Here is a 14,087-nt window from a genome sequence, read left to right as displayed (position 1 = left end):
CGCTCAGAGCGTGCTTAGAACTTGTTTACATGGCTGTCAGCTAGCTTAGCAGCTCAGCATCCTTTTGTCAAGCTTTCTGTAAGAATCCACAATTCAGCAGTGAGGTTTTAGGAAGGTGTGCCCTTCAAGCTAAAATAGCATTTGTTAAGGTTAGGTGCTTTTGTTGGATGAGAGCACCTGGCTCACAAAGTGCGTTCTAATTTACCCCAAAGTTTTCTTTAGTGAGTTGAGATCAGGGCTCTGTTCAGACAACTTTCGTTCCTCCACAGCAAACACAGAGATCTTAGTGCCCGACCATTTACCATGTTATTTACTATAACAGCCTCCTATTGTATCGACATACAAATTCCCCAGAGGCTGCTAGGTGCCACGGTTTTGGATGTGCAGGCAGCCACATAGGGTTGGTGGTACTGGACCATTACAGAGTAAATAAACACTTCTGAAAGAAGAGAACATTGTGCAGGGCCAGTGGAGATTTTGCTTATTGTAATATTTAAGCAAATCTCTGTGTCCTAAATGGAAATACTGAATTTTTGTGCCTCTCCTTAAAGCCTTAGGGAGTATTTTACCAAATTGACATTCCTGTTGCACATGATTCTTCTTCACAGCACAGGAATTCATTTTTAATACATTCAATTACAAATTGGCTTTTATTATTCTCTTATCTAGCTTTATAATTGTTTATATATATATATATATATATATATATAATATATATATATATATATATATATATATATATATATATAAAAATGTGTGTGTTTTTTAACAAAAGTGGAGTTTTCTTTTATGTCAACTTAAGTTTTTTTCCTTGCAGCACAACACCTTCTAAACAGGGACGGGGTAAACCATCCTTCTCAAGAGAGAATTACCATGACTACAGCAGCGAGGACACATCAGGAACTGAAAATGAGTCCTATTCCTTGGGAGGGCGACATGGCTGTAAGTACCACCTTCAGAACAGTACACATTAAACTAACAACACGTTTTATGTTGTCACATATTTTACCCATAATAACTGATAGAAAAAAACACTTGGCCCACCCAGTCTGTACACTTTCATTAAAGTATTCTTTTTTTTTTTTTTTTTTTTTAGACCTTTCCATGTGTGACAATGTTCTGACCTTAATGGCCTATAGCTAGGTCTGAACACTGTCACGTGGGGGAGCAATGAAATGTTATCAAACTGGGTAAACCCAGACACAAGTGCTAACTCGGGGTGTATTTCAATAGTAGGGAGGTGGTGAGAGAGCATGCAGTGTTCTCCCCAGCCCCTTTTAGCACTTTTCAGCAAACACCCGGCTGTTTTTGGGTGGTTACTGATGAGTTGGGTCACAATACAGGGGCTGCCACCCGCCTACAGTTTCTTCCCATCCAGCTTAAAAAAAAATACTGGGATGGGCATGTATATATCATGAGTATACCACGGTGGCAGGTGCCTCTGTCTATTTAACAAAGTATGTCATGTTCTCTTTTAATTATTATGCCCACTCAAAGCAGAAAGTTCAGTCTTCTTGGTTGAGATTGAAGGGTTGAGTCACTCAGAATGTAGAAAGTCCCATGGGTAGAGGTGGCCCGATTTTATTACTTGACTCCTAAATGGCCACAGCAGTTTAGCAGTTCTGGTATTTAAGACGATGTTCTCAGCAAGATAAAACCACTCAGTGAGTGATTCACCCTGTTTTGTTGCCATATTTAAGTCTATCTGTGCCCAGGCTATGGACAAGTAACCTGCAGATACAGAGAACAATGACTTCTTGTTAAGTAGATATAAACCAAAGAATAAAGAAGATAATACATTGTAGCTTACTACTCATTGGTGGCTTTAAAAACTTTCAGGAACATTTTCAGCATGTACAGAAAATACCAGAACAATGGCATCTTCCTGAAATACTGATTTCTCCATCCTTATGTAAAGTTTGAGTGACGTAGACAAGTTTGTCAGTCAGGGTGGCAACCATTGCTCCCTCTATAAATACCATAGACTGAAAGTGTGTTACGGGCAAGATGACCAGGTAAAAAAGCTAAAGCTAGCAGAAAGCTAATGCAGGCACCACATCTAAGGACTGAGGAGGGGCAGAATTTACATTTTTGTTTTTGGTTCAGATACAATTTAAAGCTCGTTTACAGCTTGTTAGGAATAAATAATCATCTGTAAATGCCTTAATGTTCAAAGCTTGGCCACAGGTTCACCTAAGGAACAGTTGATAATTTCCTTTTCTTTTTGTGTTTTATTGGCGGTATTTTTGGTATAAGGCCCTTAGGTACAGAAACAGCAGAGCAATAGTTTTTTTCTTCCATTCATATATTCTTTATAAGATTTTATTATATACTGTATGATTTGTGAGATTCCAGGCAGACCTATGACTTGTGACCTTTTTTGTTGTTTGATAGTGGTACGCAAAGGAATGGAGGGACGTGGGGCGGGGTGGCTGTCCGAAGACGAAGACTCCACTCTAGAAGCCTTAGACTTGGTGTGGGCCAAGTGTCGGGGATACCCCTCCTATCCAGCTCTGGTAGAGATCAGTTCCTCCCCTATTATTCTGTTTCATGTTACAGTAGTTGTATAATTGTCCGCTTTAAATGATCACCCTGGGTCGGCTAAATTTACCAACAAATTTATCTTAATGCTGTTTATTGTGTCTTTTAATTTGTATGTTGCAAAAGTCCAGGCCTTGCAAAAGTTTAACCAATTCTTTCTTTCTTTTCTTAAGATTATCGACCCAAAGATGCCCAGAGAAGGAGTGTTTCACCACGGGGTTCCCATTCCTGTACCACCCGTAGATGTTCTCAAACTAGGAGAGCAGATGACACAAGAAGCACAAGAGCATCTCTACCTCGTTCTGTTTTTTGACAATAAACGGACTTGGTGAGTGTTGGTTATTAGGATATCATTGTGGACTGTGCAGAACATGTCATCTATGTGGCACCTGCATTGATACTGCCTCAGGCCCATAGTCATTTATCAGTCCTATAAAAACCAATGTGGCATTCTTTTTATTTGTTTTTTTTTACTGCATAGGTGTCTGTTATTGTTGCTGTTGGCCAATGATTTACTTTGCAAAATAATTAAATTCATAGATGCGCACAGCCCACACATGCACAAACACACACACACCCCACCCCACACACACAAACACACACACCCAGCCCCACACACACACATACACACAACATTATATGACCTTTCTACTGCTCCCTTACTCTTCTCTTCTGTGACTGTCAAAGCACCCGGTGTCAGAGCTTAGAGGGGTAGCGTTGATATCACCTCTTTCATCATGGGGAGCTGTGATGGCCTACTGGTTCGCTGTTATGCGCCTACAGAGCACCGTAGAAGACAGACACATGTTTCTTATGCATTATGTTTTTTGCAGTACTGGACACAAGAAGTGGGGGGGACTATAGCGGTGAGTATAAATTGGTTTGGGTGGGATTTAAAGCCTAACCTAATTGCACCAAAAAGTGGTTTTGAGGAACCCAGATCCTCCACAGAATTGAACTTACTGAGGTTCCAAAACCCTCAGCTCTTACTCTTTTTGGTATATTCAGCAATTCTTCACAATAAAGTCCCACAGACTTCTGTGTAGCTGATATCCTGTTATCTGATATTCTTTCTATCTGCTCCAAAGAAGTCTATGAGGCTTTATTGCACTTGATGTAAACATAGGAGCTGAGACTGTCAGAATTTCAGTAAGTATAAATGTTTAGTATGGAGATAAAGTGGATGCAGTATAGCTACATTTTGTTTGAAAATACAATTACTTGGCTTTTGGCTTTTTTTCTTTTATATAAAGGGCATTTAAAATGACATTTTCATTTAAAACTACCTTTTCCACAGGGTGACAACAGTGCTGTGTGATTTCAGTAAAAGTGTAAAAAGAACGAACAGGCATGCTACAGAGGAAAACAAAAAAAAAACTGCTGTATAATAATGCTTTCAACATACTAGAGCATATATATTGCTTTTGCCCAAAGTTCCTTGTAAAACTTGTATTCTCTGTTTGTAATATTCCCTATTTGTCTTTGCAGGCAATGGCTGCCTAGAACAAAGCTGGTACCATTGGGGTTGAACCGCGAGCTGGATAAGGAAAAAATGTTGGAAGGGAGAAAGTCGAACATTCGTAAATCTGTGCAGATTGCCTATGAACGTGCCGTGCAGCACCGCAACAAAGTTCAAGGCACACAGAGCAGTGAGACGAGTGAAAGCGACTAGCACCTTCTGTTCTCTTCTGTGGCATTTTATTGCTGACCTCCTGTGTCTCAACTCTGTTCCTGTTGCTAGAAGCAAAAATGCGCTAACCCAAACCAGAGAGGTTACCTTAAAACAAGTAGCGCTTGATAAATGAACAAGCGTTTTCAAGTAGCCTGACCACAATAGAGAGGGTCAGTGCTACCTTTTTGTGGATTGCTGTGAGCACAGATAGGGCTTAGAAAGTAACAAACATAATGAAGATGTTGACATTCTGAAAACATGTCCCTATGGTCGCTGGTTGACCATTTTATTATAAACCATGTAAAGTGGGCCCCTGTCTTCTGGAGGTAACAGATGTGCTACTGGGGTCGGCTATCCTTTTGCTAGTTACACATCAATCATGGATTCCAGTGTACAGACTTAATCTTGTTTGTATATTGAGCTGTTTATTGATTTCAATGAAGCATTGGGATATTCCATCCCTTCAGTCTTATGCGCCTAGTATGTGCAGAGTTTGTAAACAAAAGTAGTGAGCTTGCACCAGAGGAAAAAAATGATTTAGGTCCTAGGTTTAAAGTAGAACTGTGACTAGACATTTTATTGTGTACTAAAGCAAGCTCTAAAGGAGCTTTAAAACAAGTGCTCAGTAACCTCAACAGCTATAAGAACCATGCAATGCATTGTCAATTGTCACAATGGGAGCACTGAAGTCTCCAAGCTTCTCTTGCCTCTAACTTTCCGCACCTTGCTCTATGTTGACTTTAGACATTTAAGGTTGGCAGGCTGTCAGCTCTCTCCTGTGAAGGGGTGTAAGGGTAGGTAAACCTGTGGAAAGTTACAGTTCTGTTATAAAAGCTGCATATCTATATGAGTTACTCTGCAGTAGCTGATTCTAGCTTGGTCATTGAGTGCTTGTTTTAAAGCTTATTTACTGCTTGTTACAATACATAAATAATTGATTGTCTAGCCTGGTCCCAATTTTACCTATAAAATATTTACTAAGTTATAATGATCAATATTTGCCATATTGACAGTTGTCTTAGCAGCAACCGTCAATAAGAGCGTCTTTACTTTGTGGTAAATAACACATGCATTATATCATAGTGAATGGAAACTCTTGTCTATATTAGGTGTAGGTTAGGATTACCACAGCCAACATTATGATTTATTCCCTCAGTTGTCATTTTACAGACAGGTTTAATTTGACACTGGCCAAATAACACAGTTCTTGGTATTTATGGACAAGGTCCAGTAAAAAAGTAAATCTTTGCATTTGTGTCAGGGGAAAGGGGATTTCATCCAAGATGGCGTTAAAACCTCCTATAATGTAGGAAGTCTTACTGTAAGGAATGGTGTTTTACACAGACAATAAAAACTGTAAATCATTTGTAGCTTTTATGAATTACCATTTCAAATATCAAAGTTGCCCAACAACAAAGATATCTAGGAAGTAGAAATAATGTCAGGTGTCTAGGTATTGTACAGCTCACAACATGCTGCTACGTTGAGGTCTAGTATGTTTGTCCCAGAAGTTTTCCAAAGCTGGGTGGTAAGAAATTGTAGGCGGTTGGCAACCCCTGTATTGTGACCCAACTCTTCAGGAATTGCTGGGTTCCCTCCACAGGCTGATGTTTAGAACAATCATGAGGTCACTGCTACGAGTTCTACTGTGAGAGACATAATTATTTGGGCCTAAAACAAGCCAATATCATAAAGAACTGTAAAAAAAAAAAATGGATTACTGTAAACAGATGTTTGAAGGAAACCAATTTAGTCCACAAATATGCAACTATTGGCTCTGTCAGTTGTGGGACTTCAGAAATGTAATGTTCTACAAGCCAGCTACAGAGGATGTTAACTTTGCTTTGGATAATGCCTACATTTCTTGTCTATGCATCAACTATGCTAGTCACATGACCATGGGGCTTTCTTACTGAATAATGTAGGGTAATGCTTCCAGCCAATTAGACCAAACCAACATTTTGGGTGTCCAGAGTGAGACTACACAATGCCCCGTCTTCCAAATTTTGCCTTGCAGAGAACTGTAGTTTACAAAGGAAGAGCTGCACATAATGGGGTGACTGTGACCTTTTCTTTACAGTTGACAGACTCCATTAAACCAGCTATAGATGCCATAGGTTGTACACGGGATTGTTCACCAGATAGCAGACAGCCAGACTTCCTTTGACAAAACTGGTAGGTGTTAGCTGTGTCATGGTGTCATTTTTTTAAGCCCACATATCAGCATGTTTTCAACCCCTAGTTATACTCCTCCCTGTTTTGCAAAAAAAAGAAGCCAACATTTGCAAGGCCAACTTCTAAGAACTGTGTTTTTATTTCTCAAATTTTGCTGGCTCCTAAAGAACAGGAGCTGTTTGTGCGTGAAGGGGAAAGCCATTCTGTGTCCCATGGCCACATGGCTCCCATTCTTGAAATGGAAGACTTTACTACTGTCACCTGTGGGGAAAAAAGACCCCCATATAATCTGAATTTTAGGTAGACTTGACTTTTCTGGAGACAGTGTCACTTCAAAAAAGAAAAAAAAAAATAGTGGTGCCTAAAGTACCTTAACATCCAGAAGTTTTAATTGTCCAATCTCCCTGTGCAATTTAGGGTTAAAACCATCCTAAAGGAAAATGTATTGATGCTCAAGCTAGTGGCTCAAACCACAGCACTCAGAGGACCAGACATTCACAACATTCTAGCTCTGTGAAGCTATGTACAAACATCTGACATTCGTCACCCAAGACAAATGGTCGTAAAGCAGTCCCCCAACGTTGTTCATCATGACAGATTCATGAACGTCCGCTGTTTGCTCCCATGGAGGTAAACACAGTGGGGTTCCTCCTTTTCCCTCACTTCATTCATTTATCTATCAGTGGAAACTATCATGAAAGATTGTTTCCAGCGACAATTTTCTGAAGTCCATTGGCTGCTTGTACAGATCTTAAGAGGGTGAAGGTTGCAATGTTGCAAATGATTTTGGTTCAAAAGAACAGCAGGTGTGCCGGAAACCCATAGTAATCCGATTAGTTTTCATAACTTTACCCTCCTCAGGCTGGTTTCTGCTTTGTCCCACAAAATGTCTGCCCTTGCAGTGGTTATATTATTTGGTCTTAACTAAACAAGAAGCTTTGTAATGGCTCTGTAGCCAAACAGAATTCTTTCCTTTTTTTTTCCTTTTCAGCATTCTGTTATTGATGTGCTGCAAAGGAGACCTTAATGGCTATCGGGCCTTTAGAAGCCCTCGGTATACTTTGGGCCTTTATACTTTCCTAACTCGAGCATGTCTATGTAAATAATGTATATGTGTGAGGAGAATTAAATTATTCTCATTTGTAAACATATGGGATCTTGTTTTGTTTTAATACCTGATCGTTTTTTTTCTTTATTGTCATAGTAGAAATATTTGTTTATTAATAAAGCTTAGCGGTTTGAAACACAGAATGGAATTTGTGTTCATGGAGCCCTTCTTTTTAAAGCGGTACTTAACTCTAAAAATGGGTCTGCTTTATTCACACAGCCTGGGGAAGGTTTTCTATTAAATAAAACTGAGCCTTTTGTATAGAATGCTAAGAAATCTTGTGACACTTCTGGAGTGTTGATGACCATTTCTAATCCTTACTTTTGACAGAACACAGTAGTGATAATGGACTTAGGAAGGAGCCAGGTATCTGACACCCCCAGACATAAAGAATTCAGAAAATGATTTAGCTGTGGTAGAGGGTAAAGGTCAGTTGGAAAGGAAGTGATGCAAGCAGTGATGTAAGTGACGAGTCTTCTTCAAAGCTTGACCATACCCACTCCATTACTGTTTGGTACATAGTAACATAGGTTGTAAAAAGACATAGGTCCATCAAGTTCAGCCACTGGGGTAATAAACATATCCCAGATATAAAACCCTATGGACAGTTGGTCCAGTGGAAGGCAAAAAAAAACCCTGGTAAAATTTGCTCCAGCAGCTCCTCTTGTGAGGTAATCAGATTTCCCTGAATCAACGGTCTCTGTTATCCTTTCTTTAAAGTTTTAATACCCAGTTATATTCTGTGCTTCTAGAGTTAGTTATAGCCTTCTTTTTTCCATGCCAGGTTGGCGTTCTGGTCCACGTTTCTTGATCTGAACATTGCAGCCTGGGTGAAGTGGGGAGGGTGACATGACTCCCATTATCCCAAATTACTAGGTATTCCCATGGGCTCCTACTGGTATACAAAATAGGGTGCTTGGAGGAATGGAGCAAAGGTATCCGTGAGTGGGCACAGTGGGCTTTAAAAAGAACTCTTCCGAATGTTTAAAGATGCAGATTCTCTGTAACCTATGCTGTATCTTACCTGCCAATTGTAGCAAAAGGCTTCCTTACCTTGTCATGCCATTTGATCATGAGTTTGGCTCCTATGACCCATAACAGTTTTGGTTTGCAGGTGCTGAGTAAGCTAAGGTCTTTTTTTCCAAGTCACATTCCTAATTACATGTTCCCAAACATAACTCCTGCCACAATGAAATGACAATTGGAATGCCCTGGCATCTTCATGTGACCAACACGCCGCTATACCCACAGATGACTGGGGTAACTTGGCTCAGCATCCTCATTCACCATCCCTCTTCCTGTGTGATTAAAGTGGACCTGACTTAACAAAGGAAGCTGTATTATAAAAATACACTTAGACGGTCAAGTAGAACTTTCATTTAACCTATATATATATTTTTTTTTTTAAGTCCTATGACATATTTCTGTTTTTGTATTTATTTCCAAAGGAGAAATATATTGTTCTTAAAAACGTAAATTCTGTCCATTTGGAATGGTTAAGATTTTAATATTTTAATTTGCAGGTGCAAGCTTACACTTATTTTTTACAAGTATATCAAATATACAGAATTTTTTTTCTTTCAAATACAGGAATGTAGCTTTTCTACTGAGTTGTTAATATTAAATTTTGACTAGGCAATGTGATAATTGCATTGTGATCAGCTGGTTTTTGTATTTTATTTATTTTGGCCTGTGGCATAAAAAAGGCGTGCACTGTTTTATTGATTTCTTTAAGAAAAGAGAAACTCAAGTTTGCGGGGAATTATTGCTTTTTGCCTTGGAGTACAAAAAGTTTCTTAAAGCGGAACTAAACTTTGATTACACCTGTACTCACTTGTCCATGTTCACTTGCAGGGTGCCTCCATCTTTCTCCATTTTCAGAAACCCGAACCGATCAGGCAGGTAGGAGAGATTATTGTAGAAGGGACATTGCCTATCTATTTCTGCAATAATGACCTCTCTGATTATGGATTCCTAAAAGTGGAACTTTGGTTCTGCTTTAGGTTACCAGAAAATAGTTTTCTGGGAAAAAATGGTATATACGTTTGTTGTTATGTGTTTATGTAAAACTGAACTTTGGTCAGCTTTAAAAAATGTCTTGCTCTTTTAGTATAGCAGAGCAATCCATATTCCCTACACCTCCTAACCTATTCAATACTAAAATCCCTTCACCATGTTGCCCATTTTTCTCTCAGCCTGATAAAATCTTTGCACCTTTCATTTAGAAACACTCTTAACTCTAAATTCACAATTATTTCCTGAGCAAGGTCAAAAGTATGGAAGGGAAAAGTAAGGCTACGTACACACGTTCAATAATTGTCATGGAAAGAGTGAAATAGCAGATCCTTGGAGATGAAACCTCCATAAGTCCTTCAAGCAGTTCTGCCAGCGAATTGTTTTTTTTTCCATCAGTTAGATGCCTACTTCCATATTATTAGCCAGTATTTATATAGTGCCAACATATTACACACTGCTTTGCAAAGTCCATTGTCATATCACTAACTGTCCCTCAAAGAGGCTCACAATCTAATGTCATGGTTATGTTGCATTACCATATTTCTTGAGGGAAAGCCAAATAACCTAACTGCATGTATTTGGGACGTGGGAAGAAATCTTAGTACCCAGGGGAAATCCACACAAACACAGGGAGAACATACCATCCCCTTGCAACCCCTTTCAGAAGTTTATTTTGCTCTGAATTCAGGCCTGCTTTTTATTTTTTTCCAGTTGTATGCTCTTTAGTTGGAGTGAGGCAGTTATATGCCCTTCAGGCTCACTAAGTCACCCAAAATTTTTACAAAGGTGATTTTGGAAGATGTAGCCTCTCTTGGTCAAAAAGGGATTCATTATTATCATTACTCAGATTATATTCTCCCACTGGCCCATGGAAGATCCCTTCATTTGCATTTGAAAGACTTGGGTGGATGATAAATCTAGAGAAGTCTCCTTCCTAATACTGCAGAGCAGTAGCTTCCACACATTCTATGAGAAATCCAGCAAGCCTGCAAGACAATCGCATGAAGAGATGATATCTTAAATCGTTGCTGTAAGGATCTGCTTCTACTTCTAGTTCCTCGAATGCACCCTGACTTCTCCTTCACCAGAGAGACAGACGTCTGGAGAGATATCCCAATAACACACGCACACACAGTATGGTCTTAGAAATATACTCTGATCTTTATTTTACAAGGCGGTCCTTTTATACACGAGAGGTTATGTTATTCATGTACAGCTATTTAAGTTTTAGCCATATATGGTGTTATTTGATACATTGTAAGGCATACATTGTATTTCAAAGAATTTACAATTTTCGCCATCTGGTTACAATTAAACTAAGTAGATAGAAGAAGAAATACAACTCTAAGAAATACAAATAAATATGGCTCGAATTAATTCTTAGCTATACAGTCCTGCAATAATACTATTTTAAACCTTCAGTTGGCACAATGGTCTCAACAGTAATAATAGTCGCAACCCTTCCAGAAATGTATTGAAAGCCAACATGGTACGATGAACTGAAAGATTTTGTTAGTTGTCATTCTGTAATTCCAACTAATTAGGTTACAATGACATCAGATGCCAGCAAGAGCTGCTGTGGGGCACTTTGTTTGGGCAGGGGCTTGACTTGGCCAGGTAAGCACAAAGCGAAAGGGGACCTAGCTTGTGCTCCATTTAGCTTGCATGAGAGGTATTCAGACTAGGATGAATATCTGACTGGGCCTCCCTCCAACCACTCCATTCTATCACATTGTGTACAGAACAGGTAGAATCAGGTGGGTGAGAGGAGGGAAGCATTTTGCCTTCATTACCTGGCATTTTACTCGGCTTCCCCACAACCACTTGATTCAATCCTATTCTACACAGAGCAGGCTAGATTAGAGTGGGAGAGAGGAGGATAGCACTCTGCCTCACTCCAACCATTCTATTATATCCTGTACACAACAGATAGGAACGCAAAGGACCAGAGGACTGCATTTTGTCTCCTTTACCCGACCACATTTCATTCTGTCTCCATTCATCTGCTCCATTCTTTCCTATTCTGCATAGAGCAGGCTAGAATGGAATGGGCAAGAGAAGCACAGCAACTTCCCCCTTATTACAATTTTTTTTGTCCTTCCTCCAACTTTCAATCTAGGCTGCTCCACACAGAATGGAGTGGCTGGGGGAAAGCCTAGTAATATGAAAGAAGTTTTACTTCACTTTGTACAGAACATGTTAAAATGCTGCGGGCAAACAGACACTTTCCCTTCTCCAATGGGATGCAATCTAGATCATTCAGCACAGAATGTGCTAGAATGTAGTTGAAGGAAGGTTGAAGGTAATTAGTAAAGTTTAACCCACCCAATGTAACCATGCTAGAATGTAGTGTGTCCACAATGACTTCTATTTACAGGGGTTATCGATTATCGGTTTTTATTCAAAGTGCCTTGTGTATAGTGAATGCCATGTATTCTGTTAAAATTCATCTTGTTCTGTTTTCAACCATCACAAACGTAGCCTATTGGAAACAATGGAGTTCAGTTTGCTCTTGGCTTGAGCCATCATTGGGAAATGCAGAACCACACGTGGATTAAATGGGTCTTTAGATGCCCAAGACACAACGGGCCTGATTTAATAAAGCTCTCCAAGGCTGGAGAGGATACACTTTCATCAGTGAAGCTGGGTGATCCAGCAAACCTGAAATGCAAAGTTATTTGCTAGCAAAAGTTTTGAATCCTGGACCAGATCCATTCCAGGTTTGCTGGATTACTCAGCTTCACTGATGAAACTATCTTCTCCAGCCTTGGACAGCTTTAATAAATCAGACCCTGATATAACACTTATTGAAGACTGGAGCTTGTTCATCATGGCAGAACCTTGGTGATCCAACAGACCTGGTCTGGAATTATTATTATAAGTCGTATATGTGGCAATAGTTTGCAATCCTGCACCAAGAATTATTGTAACTTCAATGGAAAAGCAGCAATTATATGCACACACCTACAGTATAATTTTGTTATAATTATTGTTATTACACAGTATTTATATACCGCAGACATATTACACAGCGCTGTACATAGTCATGTCACTAGCTGTTCCTCAAAGGAGCTCACAATCTAATGTCCCTACTATAGTCATATGTCTTTACCACAGTCTAAGGACAATTTTTTTGGGGAAAGCCAAATTACCTAACTACATGTTTTTCAAATGTGGGAGGAAACCAACGCAAACACGGGGAGAACCTACAAACTCCATGCAGATAGAGTTCCGGACGAAATTTGAATCTAGGACCCACCGCTGCAAAGGCCAAAGTGCTAACCACTGAGCAACCATGCTGTCCATTTATATTATAACAAGGTTGTCTATGTAAACAAAAGCAATGAACTGACTGATTTTTCAATTAGCTATTTTTTTTCTAATATTTGCTATGGATTCAGTACAGCACTGAAAATGTTTGACACTTAATAGGCTACTTTTTTTTTATTTAGAAATACAGTTCAGCTTTACTAGATCAGTTAGGTTCTTTAATCTTCTCAGGTATTAGACACATTTGTAAATGAGGGTCTATTATTGACATTTTTTTCTACATAATGCCATGTTATCATTTTATCAAGAACTAGGATTATAACCTGTACATGGCAGGATATTTGTATGTTCTTCTGCTGTCCTAGAACCATCAACCAAAAGTGATTTCTGCATTTCTTAGAGATTGCAGGTAAAAAGGTGGTAATTCACCTTTCTTTGAATAGAAACACTTGAATGTTTAAACCCTTATGTAAGGAAATGTTTAATATATATGAAACTATTAAAATGTTTTATTAAGAATTTATGCAAAAACATTTGTTACTGAATTTTCTAATAGGTTATGAAATAGCTACATACATCAAAAATGTAAAGTAAAATATTGTATACTGTACTGTCACCAAAAAACAATATTCAATCACATTGTTTTGCTTTTCATCTTCTAAGATTTTATTTTCATGGTCATCTGCTTTCCTCTTTTAATTCCCCTCTTTGGTTACTATTGAAGTTGGTGATGTCTCTCCAAAGACATGTCTATACTGCAAAAAAAAAAAAAAAAACTGCAAATAAATATTTCACAGCCAGAGTTAAGATGTCAAAGTACACATGACTAAGCATTGAGGTTTGTAAACCAAATCTGATCTGTAAACAGAATTGATTTGCAAAATATCTTTGTTTTCCTTATAAATGCATCAGTCAGAGATCTGTGTCAATTAAATTATGCTGCCGTTAGATTTCCTGCTTCATTCTGTTCTGGTAGTGACGCCAAATTTTGTATTTACCATTTTATTCACCTAAACATGGACAATTAAAGAGGATTTTTCCAAAAAAAAAAAAATACAAATTTATAAAACACCACAGCGGTGATTTCAGCAACACTAATTTTGGTGCAGATTTCAAATGTTTCATCAGAAATCGATAACACCTTCATCATGTGGTATAGTTAGGTGAAATTCAGCATGCTGACAATTCTCCTCTACTGCACTGCCCCTATCAGGTTACATGGGCCAGGTCACTAAATGACTCCCAATGGGCCACTTAGAATATTTTAACTTTTCACCTAAAACCCCATGCATGGTAAAGCACACT

The 14,087-nt window shown here is 38.8% G+C and overlaps 1 protein-coding gene across 3 annotated transcripts in view; it reads left to right on the top strand.

Annotated features, from left to right (window-relative positions):
* The window catches only part of BRPF1 (bromodomain and PHD finger containing 1), a 34,079-nt gene extending 26,440 nt beyond the window's left edge, over window positions 1–7,639 (top strand). For 2 of the 3 annotated variants that reach the window (XM_072420682.1, XM_072420680.1), the window contains exons 12-15: window positions 818–942; window positions 2,395–2,516; window positions 2,715–2,869; window positions 4,030–7,639. In XM_072420682.1, coding sequence (XP_072276783.1) covers window positions 818–942; window positions 2,395–2,516; window positions 2,715–2,869; window positions 4,030–4,213 — 586 coding nt within the window. In that variant the 3' untranslated portion in view covers window positions 4,214–7,639. The remainder of the gene's footprint in view (window positions 1–817; window positions 943–2,394; window positions 2,517–2,714; window positions 2,870–4,029) is intronic. The other variant, XM_072420683.1, reaches the window with a different exon arrangement.
* The last annotated feature ends 6,448 nt before the right edge of the window (window positions 7,640–14,087 follow it).

This window comes from Pyxicephalus adspersus, chromosome 8 (assembly GCF_032062135.1).
Source record: "Pyxicephalus adspersus chromosome 8, UCB_Pads_2.0, whole genome shotgun sequence".
NCBI lineage: Eukaryota > Metazoa > Chordata > Amphibia > Anura > Pyxicephalidae > Pyxicephalus > Pyxicephalus adspersus.
The sequence above is the reverse complement of the archived record's forward strand: the minus strand, read 5'-3'. Positions and strand labels throughout refer to the sequence as shown.